Source organism: Muntiacus reevesi, chromosome 1 (genome assembly GCF_963930625.1).
Source record: "Muntiacus reevesi chromosome 1, mMunRee1.1, whole genome shotgun sequence".
Lineage (NCBI taxonomy): Eukaryota > Metazoa > Chordata > Mammalia > Artiodactyla > Cervidae > Muntiacus > Muntiacus reevesi.
In genome coordinates, this window is record NC_089249.1 from 101,930,175 (window position 1) to 101,944,247 (window position 14,073).

At 34.6% G+C, this 14,073-nt stretch overlaps 1 protein-coding gene across 2 annotated transcripts in view; it reads left to right on the top strand.

Moving 5' to 3' along the window:
- Positions 1–14,073, top strand: part of COL11A1 (collagen type XI alpha 1 chain) — a 213,159-nt gene that overhangs the window by 162,739 nt on the left and 36,347 nt on the right. For both annotated transcript variants that reach the window (XM_065907856.1, XM_065907860.1), the window contains exons 44-49: positions 112–165; positions 1,251–1,304; positions 1,824–1,931; positions 8,352–8,405; positions 10,228–10,281; positions 11,632–11,685. In XM_065907856.1, coding sequence (XP_065763928.1) covers positions 112–165; positions 1,251–1,304; positions 1,824–1,931; positions 8,352–8,405; positions 10,228–10,281; positions 11,632–11,685 — 378 coding nt within the window. The remainder of the gene's footprint in view (positions 1–111; positions 166–1,250; positions 1,305–1,823; positions 1,932–8,351; positions 8,406–10,227; positions 10,282–11,631; positions 11,686–14,073) is intronic.

The window sequence follows — 14,073 nt, forward strand, 5'->3', positions numbered from 1 at the left end:
AGTAACATTAAATGCTAGCACATAATTTAGTCATAAGATGATAGTGATCATAATGCAGTGGCAGGTATGGCATATTAGATATAAATTTTAACTCAAATATTTCAAATTCAGGGTGAAATTGGTGAACCAGGACAAAAAGGCAGCAAGGGTGACAAAGGAGAAAACGTGAGTTTCCTATTTCTTATTGAGGTGGCATTATTAATTTAGCTTCTTTTGCTATTAACTGTGGATATTTTTTCATATTACTATTTCCTTATGTCTCCCTATAATATTACTACTATATTACCTCTGTGGTAACTATTCAGTTTGAGATTCGGTCAATTCTAATAAAACCTCTTTACAAACTTTTGTGTTAAGAAATGAAATAATTAAAACCTTAAAACCTCAGAATGAGACTAAGTTATCTGCAATTTTTCCCTCCATTGCTTTTACATTGTTAGTTCAAATACCATATGGTTTAAAGACAGATAACATCTTTGTGTTGCCGTGAAAAAGATATTGACCTAGTGGAAACCTGAAAGGTACCCTGATAGTCCCTCAACCACATCTCCAGAGGCTATGCTTCAAACATTCTACCTAATGTGTGGCAGTTTTAAGAAAAAGAGCAGTACAATCTCATGACTCTAGTGTCTGGATCTTCTGTAGCGCCTGATTGTTTTTAAAAAAAAAGAAAAGGACAGTTAAGAAAATATATTTATGCATGGAAGACTCATAAAGCTACTGAAGCCTATTGCTTAGAATAAGGAGTTCTGGTTTACTGAATACATAACACTGAATTTGCATGTGTTTACACGTGAGGAAAATTCCAGGTTTTCATATATCATTACTTTCTGTCTATATAGAATTCCCCACAACCTATTTTTCTTTCAGAAAATATATATATGAACTTTCTCATGTCTCTTTTTGACACATAGATATCTCACTAAAGAAATCTGGTATTTTGAAAATTTCCAAGTGTGAAACTTTGGCACGATTTATAAATATTAGCGTAGAAATTCTTTTTAAAATATCAACAATATTGCAAATAAGAATGTTTTCAATAACTGCCAATTTAAAAGTGATTGCAAGTAAGCAAGTCTGAGGCTCAAGAAGTAAAATAAATAATGATTGACAGCACTAAATGCAAAATCCTTTTTCCCCAAGAACTGTATAGATGCTTAATAGATTTTGATCAGTCAAATGTTGCGTACTATATAACTGAGGCTCTTCTGGCTTCAGTTTCAAATTTGCTGGGTTTTATCTCACTTCAGGGTCCTCCTGGTCCCCCAGGTCTTCAAGGTCCAGTTGGCGCCCCTGGAATTGCTGTAAGTGTTCCTCTTTGTTCAGCAAATCTTAAGCCCTTACTGTTCTCTGATTAGATAGATCCATGAACTGTCACATAACCAGTCGATTTCACGTGGTAATAGGTTTGTTTGTAGGCTTTACATTGAATCAAGTTTAAATTATCTAGTATAGGTAGCCAAGTTGATCTTTATAAGCAAAAAACACTGTGACTTCATTGGAAGATAGCTAATAACCAGTTGGGAAGTACTTAATTTGTAGGAAATTCTGAACATTATTTTCCCTTGTTACATAGCTCTTACTTCACTTGGTAAAAATGAGAAAAATCAAAATCAGTCATATTCCATAATCAAATAATATAAAGCAAAACAAACTTATCTGCTGTATATTTGCAGCAGATAATGTAAATTTTACCTACTTATTACTTGGTTGCTTATAATAGACCAACTTTGATTAAAAGAGAAATGATTATATTTTTATGACGTCTTATGGCAGAATTATGATTTTTCCAGTTTGTGATCATTTGTATTGGTCTTCTCTAGGGAGGTGATGGTGAGCCCGGTCCCAGAGGTCAGCAGGGGATGTTTGGACAAAAAGGTGATGAGGGTGCCAGAGGTTTCCCAGGACCTCCTGGTCCCATAGGTCTTCAGGTAAGATGTTTTCTGCATTGCACACCCTGTCATTCCCACTTACTTCTCACACCAGGTTTTCTGGTGGATGTAAAACAAAGCACATGTCCTTTTTTCTATCTAGAAACTTGGTTTTTAAGTATAATGACCATTTTACTTAAATATATATCTGAACATTAATTGCTTTTTACCAATCACTGTTAATTTTTCTGAAACTGCATCAGCCTTGGTTTCCGCTTCTGGAGGTTATTTAGCCCCACCTTAGGTTTAATGCCACTTTTCTTCATTCTTATTGTATATGGAAAATGAATGACAAGCTTCTTTAAGTGTATATTTAAAAGCACAGTGTTAGAAGGCTTCTTTCACATCTCAAAGCAGGAAAATTAGTACTCCAAATGGCTAGCAGAAACTAAGAGCCTTTTGAGAAATAGCAAACTGTCAATCACAACTGGGACTTCTCAGGTGGTGCTAGTCTAAAGGATCTTCCTGCCAGTGAAGTAGACCCAAGAGACTGGTTCCATCTCTGGATGGGGAAGATCCCCTGGAGTGGGAAATGGTAATCACTCCAGTATTCTTGCCTGGACAATTCCAGGGACAGAGGAGCCGGTGGGCTAGTCCATGAGGCCGCAAAGGCAGACACGACTAAGTGACTGAGCGCACGCACACACACACACACACAAATTGTAACTATTAACAGAAATTGCCAACAACAAATGTTAATCAATGAGGTAAAATGGGCTTCCCTTCCCTGGTGGCTCAGACCATAAAGAATCTACGTATCATGTAGGAGATTGGGTTCTATCCCTGGGTCAGGAAGATTCCCCTGGAGAAGTGAATGTCTACCCACTCTGGTATTTTTGCCTGTACAATTCTATAAACAGAGGATGCTGGCAGGCTACAATCCATGGGGTCACAAAGAGTCAGGAAGGACCTAGTGACTAACACTTTCACAATAGGTAAAATAAACAAATTAGCATTCAGTTCAGTTCAGGCACTCAGTCATGTCCCATTCTGCAATCCCATGGACTGCAACACGCCAGGTTTCCCTGTCCTTAACCAACTCCTGAAGCTTGCTCAAACTCATGTCCTTGAAGTCAGTGATGGCATCCAACCATCTCATCCTGTGTCATCCCCTCTCTTCCTGCCTTCAATCTTTCCCAGCATCAGGGTCTTTTCCAATGAATCAGTTCTTCCCGTTAGGTGGCCAAAGTATTGGAGCTTCAGCTCCAATCATTTAAATAATTTAAATGATTAAGATAATCTTTAAAATAACTTCTGATATTTAGAATTACAGTTTGTATTTTAGTAAGCCCATTAGGAAGCATTACATTCTAAAACATTGTAAGCCAAGAAATTGTCTTTAAATATAGCTTATAACTGAGTTCTTAGGCAAAACATTGCATAGTAGATAGTTAACTGCCTCCTACAAACTGTGGAAACATCTGGCTTTCTTCTGCCACTTGCTTATTTGATACTTACCTAGTGATTCTCTAAAAGATCATAAAATTTTGTTTTAAATGATATTTGGGTACATATGCATATTAGTTATGCTACATTAGCAATTTTAGAAAGGATTAAATCATCTAGTTCATAATAATTTTTAATATTAAGTACCTTATTATGTATAGAACTATGTTACATTATTAAAATATAACAATTATTGTTATAGCCCTCAATGGATGTCTACCAGTGAACATAATATTGCAATTTTCTACATTTTTTATTGCCAAAATAGTTCCTTTTCAATTTGGGTAGTATAAAAGAGTCATATCATATTTTCACTTAACCCTTTCATTCTTATTGCTATTATTTAGTTGCTCAGTTGTGTCCAGCTCTTTGTGACCCCATGGACTGTAGCCCACCAGGCTCCTCTGTCCATGGGATTTTGCAGGCAAGAATACTGGAGAGGGTTGTCATTTCTTTCTCCAGGGGATCTTCCCAACCCAGGGATTGAACTCGGGTCTCCTGCATGGGTAGGCGGATTCTTTACCTCTGAGAAAGCAGGGAAGCCACATTTATACTTATTATATGATAATAAATAAGCGATCCTGAGCAATATATATCAGTATATGTGAGCAGCACATATATTTGAAAATAACAAGGCATTAGAAATTAGATTGCTGATGTATATATTACCATTCATTTTCTGCTTGTTCAGTTAACTGATTATTCTGAATTCTTTAAAGTCGTAATTAAGAAATTTAGTTCTCATGATTAAAAAAGGTACCTTATAACTTACATTTGCAAAATATTATATTTTAAAAAGTCTTCATTTACACAGAGTAAGAAATATGATCTTTGATGAAGGTGACTCAAGAAATCAATTCCCCCAAAAATTGATTATATTTTCCCAGAGTACCTCTTTAAGTCAGGAATCTGAAAAGATGCTAATGTAATTAACATGCTCACAATTGCGTCTTCATCCTTTAATTGAGTCTTTGTGGCAGAATAGATGTTAGCAATTATATTAGACATAAATAATAATAATGTAGTAGTCGCTTACTATTTGTCTGCAAATGAAGAACACATATAGAATGAGAGCTCTTGGCCTGAATTCATTTGTTTCATCATTTAAGAGGTAAATGATTTTAAATTAACAGATCTTATAGCAGAATCTCTCTATGCATAAATTTCCTTAGGAAAGTGCTGTGATATTGAAAACTGATTAACACTGGAGTGCCATTTTGCACATTTAGTTGCCGCAAGAAAAAATTTGACTCATTGTGTTTCTACTAATTTGAATAATAAGAATATTCTGTCTAAACTTGGCACTTCCCTGATAACTCAGTTGGTAAAGAATAACCCTGCAATGCAGGAGACCCTCAATTACTTAGTCAGGAACATCTGCTGGAGAAGAGATAGGCTACCCACTCCAGTATTCTCAGGCTTCCCTTGTGGCTCAACTGGTAAAGAATCCGTCTGCAATGCGGGAGAACTTGAACTATAATCAAACTTCATAAAAAGAGATAAATATTTCAGTATTTTTCTACTGGGTGGTTTCTACTTAACTAATATCAATAATAATATATGCATAAATAAAAATGGCAATGCAGACTAGGCGTGTTATAGAAATATAACTATGAACTAATATTTATATAACATTCAATTTGGAAATCATAAACCAGATGCACTGTACACTACAGTTGGTGGGAGATAAGGAATGTGATTGTTAATTTATGTGGTGTTTATAAGAGCTTAATTATGTTTACGTTGTAATGCTTACTACTTAAGGAAATGAGCTTAAGCTGAAATGTTTATTTCATCTGTGTTAAAAATCTACTTGTCTTTTTAAGAATTTGAGTTCATGTTCTCCGTCAATGAATTAGAAACTCCTTGATTGTGGATCTTGGAATCTAAAATTTTAATGACCTCTTTCAGATTATTTTTAAGCAGGATATAATTGGAAACACTACCTGGCTATTTCCTCGTAGGAACTTCTTCAGTAATTCTAGAAGCTAGCATCAGTTGATGATAACCATTTAGGAAGTACATATGATAGGCTATTTTCCCAGACATCTAACTTACAAATGAGAAAAAAATAAATGAAATTCTGGTATATGTTGTTATAAATCAGTAATTAAGATTTCCTCATACAAATGAATATATGGAACATTAAAAAGTTTACAAATATACTCAGTAATGTATCCTCTCTCCAAACTGAGAGTCGTATGGAGTTGGTACATCACAAAAACAATTTAATGGCTTATTACCAACATTTAAAAACTGAAATATAATAAAATAAGGATAAAAATATCAAATGTCATCTATCCAAGATTACTTTTTTTTCCTTTTTTTAAATTTATTTATTTTAATTGAAAGCTAATTACTTTACAACATTGTAATGGGTTTTGCCATACATTGACATGAATCAACTATGGGTGTACACGTGTTCCCCATCCTGAACCCCTCTCCCACCTCCCTCCCCATCCCAGCCCTCTGGGTCATCCCAGTGCACCAGCCCTGAGCACGCTGTCTCATACATCAAATCTGGACTGGCGGTCTGTTTCACATATGATAATATACATATTTCAGTGCTATTCTCTCAGATCATCCCACCCTCGCTCTCTACCACGGAGTCAAATAGACTGTTCTATACATGTGTGTCTCCTTAGCTGTCCCGCCTATAGGGTTATCGTTACAGTTCTTCTAAGTTCCATATATATGCGTTAGTGTACAGTATGGTGTTTTTCTTTCTGACTTACTTCAATCTGTATAATAGGCTCCAGTCTCATCCACCTCATGAGAACTGATTCAAATGTATTCTTTTTAATGGCTGAGAAATAGTCCATTGTATATATGCACCACAGCTTTCTTATCCATTAGTCTGCTGATGGACACATGTACACCCATGGTTGATTCATGTGAATGTATGGCAAAAACCACTACAATATTGTAAAGTAATTAGCTTCCAATTAATATTAATTAATTAAAAAAATAAATTCAACATTTCCTTAAAATCTCAATTTTTCCGTGATGCTCTGCCAGTTGTTAGAGACAAAAGATTGACATGAAAGAGCAAAATCCCATGAGTTCAGTTCCGTTCGGTTGCTCAGTCATGTCCAGCTCTTTGCCACCCCATGGACTGCAACACACCAGGCTTCCATGTCCAGCACCAACTCCTGAAGCTTACTCAAACTCATGTCCATCGAGTCGGTGATGCCATCCAACCATCTCATCCTCTGTCGTCCCCTTCTCCTCCCACCTTCAATCTTTCCCAGCATAAGGGTCTTTTCCAGTGTGTCAATTCTTCACATCAGGTGTGATGTGGCCACATCAGGTGGCCAAAGTACTGGAGTTTCAGCTTCAGCATCAGTCCTTCCAATGAATATTCAGGACTGATTTTCTTTAGGATTCACTGGTTGGATCTCCTTGCAGTCCAAGGGACTCTCAAGAATCTTCTCCAACACCACAGTTCAGAAGCGTCAATTCTTCTGTGCTCAGCTTTCTTTATAGTGCTAGTCTCACATCCAAATATGACTACTGGAAAAACCATAGCCTTGATTAGACAGACCTTTTTTTGGCAAAGTAATGTCTCTGCTTTTGGCAAAGTAATGTCTATGCTGTCTAGGTTGGTCATAGCTTTTCTTCCAAGGAGCAAGTGTCTTTTTTTTTTTTTTTTTTTTTTTTTTAATATTATTTTATTAGTTGGAGGCCAATCACTTTACAACATTTCAGTGGGTTTTGTCATACATTGACATGAATCAGCCATATAGTTACATGTATTCCCCATCCCGATCCCCCCTCCCACCTCCCTCCCCACCCGACTCCTCAGGGTCCTCCCAGTGCACCAGGCCCGAGCACCTGACTCATGTATCCCACCTGGGCTGGTGGTCCGTTTCACCATAGATAATATACATGCTGTTCTTTCAAAACATCCCACCCTCACGTTCTCCCCCAGAGTTCAAAAGTCTGTTCTGTATTTCTGTGTCTCTTTTTCTGTTTTGCATATAGGGTTAAGTGTCTTTTAATTTCATGGCTGTAGCACCATCTGAAGTGATTTTGGCAATCTTGATTCCAGCTTGTGCTACATCCAGCCCATCATTTTGCATGATATATTCTGCATATAAGTTAAATAAGCAGGGTGACAATATACAACCTTGACATCCCATGAGTTTAAGTATGCAAGCAAGTGGTACAAATGTGTTTTTAAGTCTATGATTCAAATATGTACAAAGTTTTGTAATATAAAATAGGAAATATAAACAGATATGCTGGGGGAATTAGGAAAATCAAGAGAGAGTACAGTAATTTTTTTTTGCTGGCCCATAAGGATAGGGCCAGGTGAAATCTGAGTGCAGCTGCTCTGATTTTATTCAATAACATAGAACCTCTCCTAAAGCTGTTACACTGCAATTGAACATAAAGGAAATAGATTTGAGTGAATAAAGGAAGTGTAATATATCAGGTCTCATGGCCTTATGAGTTTTTAAGATCCAGAAGTGGAATTAACAGGTCAAGAGTTCAGAAGATATTTGTAACCCTGGACATATATTGGATGGAATATTTATTTTCAAAGGAGTTTTGTCTAACTGTTCCTATCTATAAAATCCTCACCAGGATAAGGTGTCCTAACATAATTTGGAACAAGATTTTTCAAAAACATTTTTGCAGTGTTAATTCCATATACTACTCATAAAAGATGGAGAAAATGATTAGGTATTTATAAATTCTCAGAACAAATTATGTATTTAATTCTTGTAATTGAAATCAAAAAGTATAATACTATGCAAAGTGTGAATTTTGTGAATGTACATATATGATTCCCTAATATTTAGTCAATATTTGCATTATATGTATTTTGACAGATGATAGTTTATGAGTCTTAATTCCATGTTATTATTTAGCTGTATTTAACTTTGAATTCTATATGAGAAATTGGACAAATATTTCTTTTTAAATACATGAATGAATTTTACTGTTTCTCTATTTATATTTTCTTAGGGTCTTCCAGGCCCACCCGGTGAAAAAGGAGAAAATGGGGATGTTGGTCCCATGGTAAGTTTTTATTTTCTAGAATTGATGTATATTGTGAATTTCCACATTACTTGTATCTTTCTCAAGGTTTATTAATATGAACAAAGTAGTCCTAAAGGTTATGACTTTTCAGATTCTTGCCTCCCTGTTCCTCACCCAGACTTGCACCTGACACTTTTATTTATTTATTTATTTATTTTTTTTTTTTAAATATTATTTTATTAGTTGGAGGCCAATCACTTTACAACATTTCAGTGGGTTTTGTCATACATTGATATGGATCAGCCATATAGTTACACGTATTCCCCATCCCGATCCCCCCTCCCACCTCCCTCCCCGCCCGACTCCTCAGGGTCCTCCCAGTGCACCAGGCCCGAGCACCTGACTCATGTATCCCACCTGGGCTGGTGGTCCGTTTCACCATAGATAGTATACATGCTGACACTTTTAAAGTTTCTCTCACTGTCTTGAATATTTCTCTTATCTTTCCTTTTTCTCTGTTTGGAATAATGTTGTGCACACATATGGCATTCTTTGGTTGATACATTGTTATATCTGTTTTATTTCTCTGTGTATGTATTGTTAGGTATATATAAACTGCTACACTTTGGGTTTTTTTTTAGTCTTTAGCTTTAACTCTGGCCTCTGATGTGAAACAGGTAAATAATAGATAATAGTTACCCAGGATTTGGGTAACTAACAAATGTTAACACACTATTAAAAATTAATTATACTTTGAAACAAATTCTTAATTTAATGAGGGATTTTATCTTAATCAGAATGCTTGGCATAATAATATGCAATTATTGATTCTGGATTTTTGCTCTAGATTTAATATTTCAGCTAAAAATTTAAAATACATATATTTGTTGATCAAGCACTATCTTTGTAAGGAAAAAAAAGCCAGGGTCATTTACATCTATAATGAAATGAATACATTTAATAATTGCTCTTTCCCTTTGATAAACATTGCCTCCAATATTTGCTTCCTTCAAAATACATATTTTGATAATTTTATACTTACATATTAAATTTTATAAGGAACAAAAAACATAAACATTGCCCATTCAAAAAAATTAATTAATACCCTAAACCGTTTCAGCTGCATAGCAAGCTTCTCTCTGAATAATCTTGCTATGGTCTGCTGAATCATTAATACATTCTCTCTGACTTATGGTGATAGCTAATAGCTAATAGTCAACCATGACATGAGAATAAATTGTGACCTCTAAAGAAGTACTAATGCCCTGGGATTTACTACAGATGAATTTAAACACAGTCTTGAAGTAAGGGGTTCTGGCCATCAGTACTTTACAAAAACTGTCCCAAGGTAATTTTAATGCATAGCCAGAAGCAAGAACCTTTATTTAAGGATGACAATAAACAGTTAATCTTATTCCAGTTCTGGCATATACAACATGAGAGCTGACATTAAAAAAGTAAAAATATACAAATAAAAAATATAGAATTAATGGATTCTAAATCTACTCAAGCACTGTTTATTTTCCCAACCTTATGTCCACTTTAATACTCTAGCATTCTAGTATATTCTGGCATATAATATTTTAGTTGTATTATGAATTCATTGTACTGGATAGTATAATAGACTTTTATAATTTTTAATTAAATTGTTCTTGCAGCTCTAATTTCCCCATATCTATGTGTAAAGAAGCATTTGCTAACATGATGTTGTATCCATCAAGAATGACTTACAACCCTGATATGCTTTATTGACTATGATTTTGCAGACTGAAGTTCTTTTTTTTTTCTCAATCACAAAATGAAAATATCAGGAATGCATTTGAGTTCGGTCTTCATAAACATTAATATTCTTCTCTTACAGGGTCCACCTGGTCCTCCAGGCCCAAGAGGTCCTCAAGGTCCTAATGGAGCTGATGTAAGACTGTGAAATATGTTAGTTATTTTGAAGTTATATAGATATTATGTAATGGCAGGTAGTATTTAAAATACAGTGGGGATAATTACACTCCTTTGAAATGTTTACATAAACAGTAGCTCAAAGGTCATTTATTCACTCCATTTTGTTTAAAGGAAAAGAAAGGCTTTGTAGGGAGCTAGTTTCTACAAATATTAGTATAATATGGGTACAAAGTTTACATGCAATATATATTTAGTGAGAAATATATATTGAGTGAAAAATATTCACTAAAGTACTGCATTGTTCAGTTCAAATTACTGTCTTGCACATAGTAATTCTACACTGCTGCTGAAATGTTTCAGATTTAACCCTTTATCTTTTACAATTGCTTGAGGAGATGGTTTGTAATTGCCTTGATTATACTAGCTGAGGCCTGTGTTCCAAACATCCTTTATCTAAAAGTTTTGCAATTTTGTATTTTTTTCTGTAGAATATTATCAGAGTAACATGGGCATGATAATATATGTACTTCTTACCCTGTAAAAAATGTTTCCTCTTAATTGTATAAATGATCTCCCCCAAGCTTAACTGTTGACTTGCTGCTCTAATATTATAGGAATGTAATGTCATATTTATCTTATTGTTACTATTAACAAATTTATAGATTTTGGTGTTCTGTTTCCATTTGACTTTCCCTTTTCACAAAGAGCAAGTTATTTATTCTTGTCTTTATTGTTCTTCTGTTATTCCTGGGTTTTAATTCTGGCAGGCCAGAACTAGATAAAATAAATTACATGCAGATGGACTAATAAAAATGCTTTTAGGTTTTAATTCTCCTGAGTAATTTAAAGACTAAGAGATGGTTTATATTGTTTTTGCATGGATTGTAGTATTCTTTTTTTTTTTTTTTTTTTTAATATTATTTTATTAGTTGGAGGCCAATCACTTTACAACATTTCAGTGGGTTTTGTCATACATTGACATGAATCAGCCATATAGTAGTATTCTTAATCAGTCACATTTTGATCCACTAAGAAAATCAGCAAAACCATCCTCTAAATCTGATCTACTCAATTGGCTGAGAGGTTGAAATTATGTTCCAAGTATCAGCCGACATGACTAGAGTTGGAAAGTCCTCTGCTTTATCTCCAGAACTCTGGTGCATTTGAAAATCAATTTAAAACAATTAAATTATCTGCTATCCAGTACATTTGACAGTTCCATAAAGTTCATCATCTTGTCTCATCTTTCAAATGACTTGAGATACTCTTGCGCATATCTCTCTTTGAGTACAAGTGGATGTGTGTTTATGAATTTATATCTTATTACAAGAGTAAGGATAACTGTATTCTCTTTCTTACACCGCAGGGACCGCAAGGACCCCCAGGATCCATTGGCTCAGTTGGTGGTGTTGGAGAAAAGGTAAGGGATGCAGTGATAGACAGTTAAGGCAGCAAGAACTGGGGACTTTAATAATATCAGTTAGTATTTTAAGTGCTTATAATAGTTGTGTTTTTCTAAATGTTTTGCACATATTTATATCATCTTCTGTGATAGTTAAATAAATTAAAAGTAAAATGGTTTAGAGGTGTAACATTTTTTATTGCCAGTCATGGTGCTGAGTGGTATAAATGGATTACTCCTTGTAATTAACACAACCACCCCACGATGATAATATTTTATCCACATTTTTAGGTTGAGTGAGCAGAATATAGAGAATATCAGTAATTTCATCAAGGTTTTGTCAATAGAAAGTGACTAAATCAAGATCCACTTTAACCCAGGTATATTTGATTAGACCGTGTCTGTAGTAACAATTCTACTGAAAATAGAAGAGATTGATTGATGCAGCTCACTTAAACGGGAGAAAAGAATCCTTCACAATACAAAAGAATTAATCATTCATTTGGTCATATTTGGAGTTGTATTTTCATTATTAACTGAGTTTCCTTGGTGGCTCAGACAGTAAAGAGTCTGCCTGCATTGCACGAGACTCAGGTTCAATCCCTGGGTTGGAAAGATCCCTTGGAGAAGGAAATGGCACCCCACTCCAGTATTCTTGCCTGGAAATCCCATGGATGGAGGAGCCTGGCAGGCTACAGTCCATGGGGTTGCAAAGAGTTGGACACAACTGAGCGACTTCAATTTACTTTACTGTTTTCATTAGTAATACTATGTCTTTGGCACTTTTCAAAATAGTTGACGTTGATATAGTATCTAGGCTCTGAATAGTTTCCCTTTATCATGAAAATGATTTTATTTAAAATATCTGCTTTTCCTTTTTATAAAAATGATAAAATGATTCTTTGATTTGTTATTTATACATTCACTCTCATTTCTTAAAAGAACTTTCAAGAAAATTAACATTGATATTGCTTTACTTAAAAAAATAAATTCTTCATCAGTGTGAAGCATAGAAATGTCATGCCATAAAGTACGCAGTGGAAAAAATTTAGAAATTTCCTGTGTTTGTTTCAGTTTTGTTAATAAATAACAGAAGTATAGACTTATCCTAATCATAAAAGTGATTCTGTTGTTTAGTCTCAAAAATTTTGATGCATCATATATTATACTCATTGATTTATCTTTGTTAAAAGATTTAGTCCTCAGAAAAGATATGTAATTGGTTGAGAATCTAGTACTTTAGTGTTTATTTCTTCCCAACACCCACATTCTAGCATTTTGATTATAATTAATTTTATATAATTGCCTATGTAAATAGTTTCTTAATTACTAAATTAGAAATATTTGAAAGCTATTATCTAATTCTTCCCCTGGAGAAGGAAATGGCACCCCCCTCCAGTATTCTCGCCTGGGGAATCCCACAGACAGCAGAGCCTGGTGGGCTGCAGCTCATGGAGTTGCAGAGTCAAACACCATGAGTGGGCGACTAATACGTTCGCTTTCATCTAATTCTTACTTCGTAAGAAGGCTAGTGCTTTAATTCTGATTGACTAACTTGGTTTATATTCTTAAATTTTAAGTTTCTGTTTAAAAAAATGCAGATAAATTGAGAATGGAATTGATAGAACCTTTTCTTTGAGTTGAGTTGTCGTAGGAAGACTAACAGAAGAGAAGACTGCTATCTGATGGTATCACAGTAATAGACAGATGAAGTAGCCCCCACCTTTCCTCCTTCTTCCTTTTGCATCATCTTCTTTCGGTTCTAATACTGAACAAATGATTGTGAGGACTAGTCTCTAAATTTAGTTTTCTGCCCATATAGCAAATTCTAAAACCATCTTACAACATTTTCAACTTATTTTGTTTCCTAAAGCTTTTGGGTACAGTGGGAATACTGTTAAGTACTTAAGTTGCTTCTTTAATGGTTTTATCCTCTGCCCTACTCTAGAAGATAAGCATGGATGCCAGATGTTTGGAGCTTTGGGAAATTCCCTTCCCATACTGTTTCCATTTGCTTAAAGTCTATCTTGTAATATATGGCCACTTTTGCATCTTCATAGAATAATTCGGTCAATCAGGATAGGTGTTTGACTTCTTACAATTAAAACATCTAAATTTGTTGTACTAAAAAAAACAGAGTTTTATTTTTCTCTGTTTAAAAACTTTTCTATGTGACAGCAAGATAGAAATAAAATCCTAATTTTGTTTTCTTTTCTTCAGAATCTAGAGTATAGATTCTGGCTATACTTTGAATCTAGGGTGTACTTTGATGTAGATTATAGATTTTTGAGATCGAATCTGATTTGATTTGAATCCTTTCTCACTTTTATGCTGGAAATTTATTTTCAGTCCCAAATTCAATAGAAAAAAGAAAAGCTAAGCTACTTTAGTCATGCTGCACTTTGC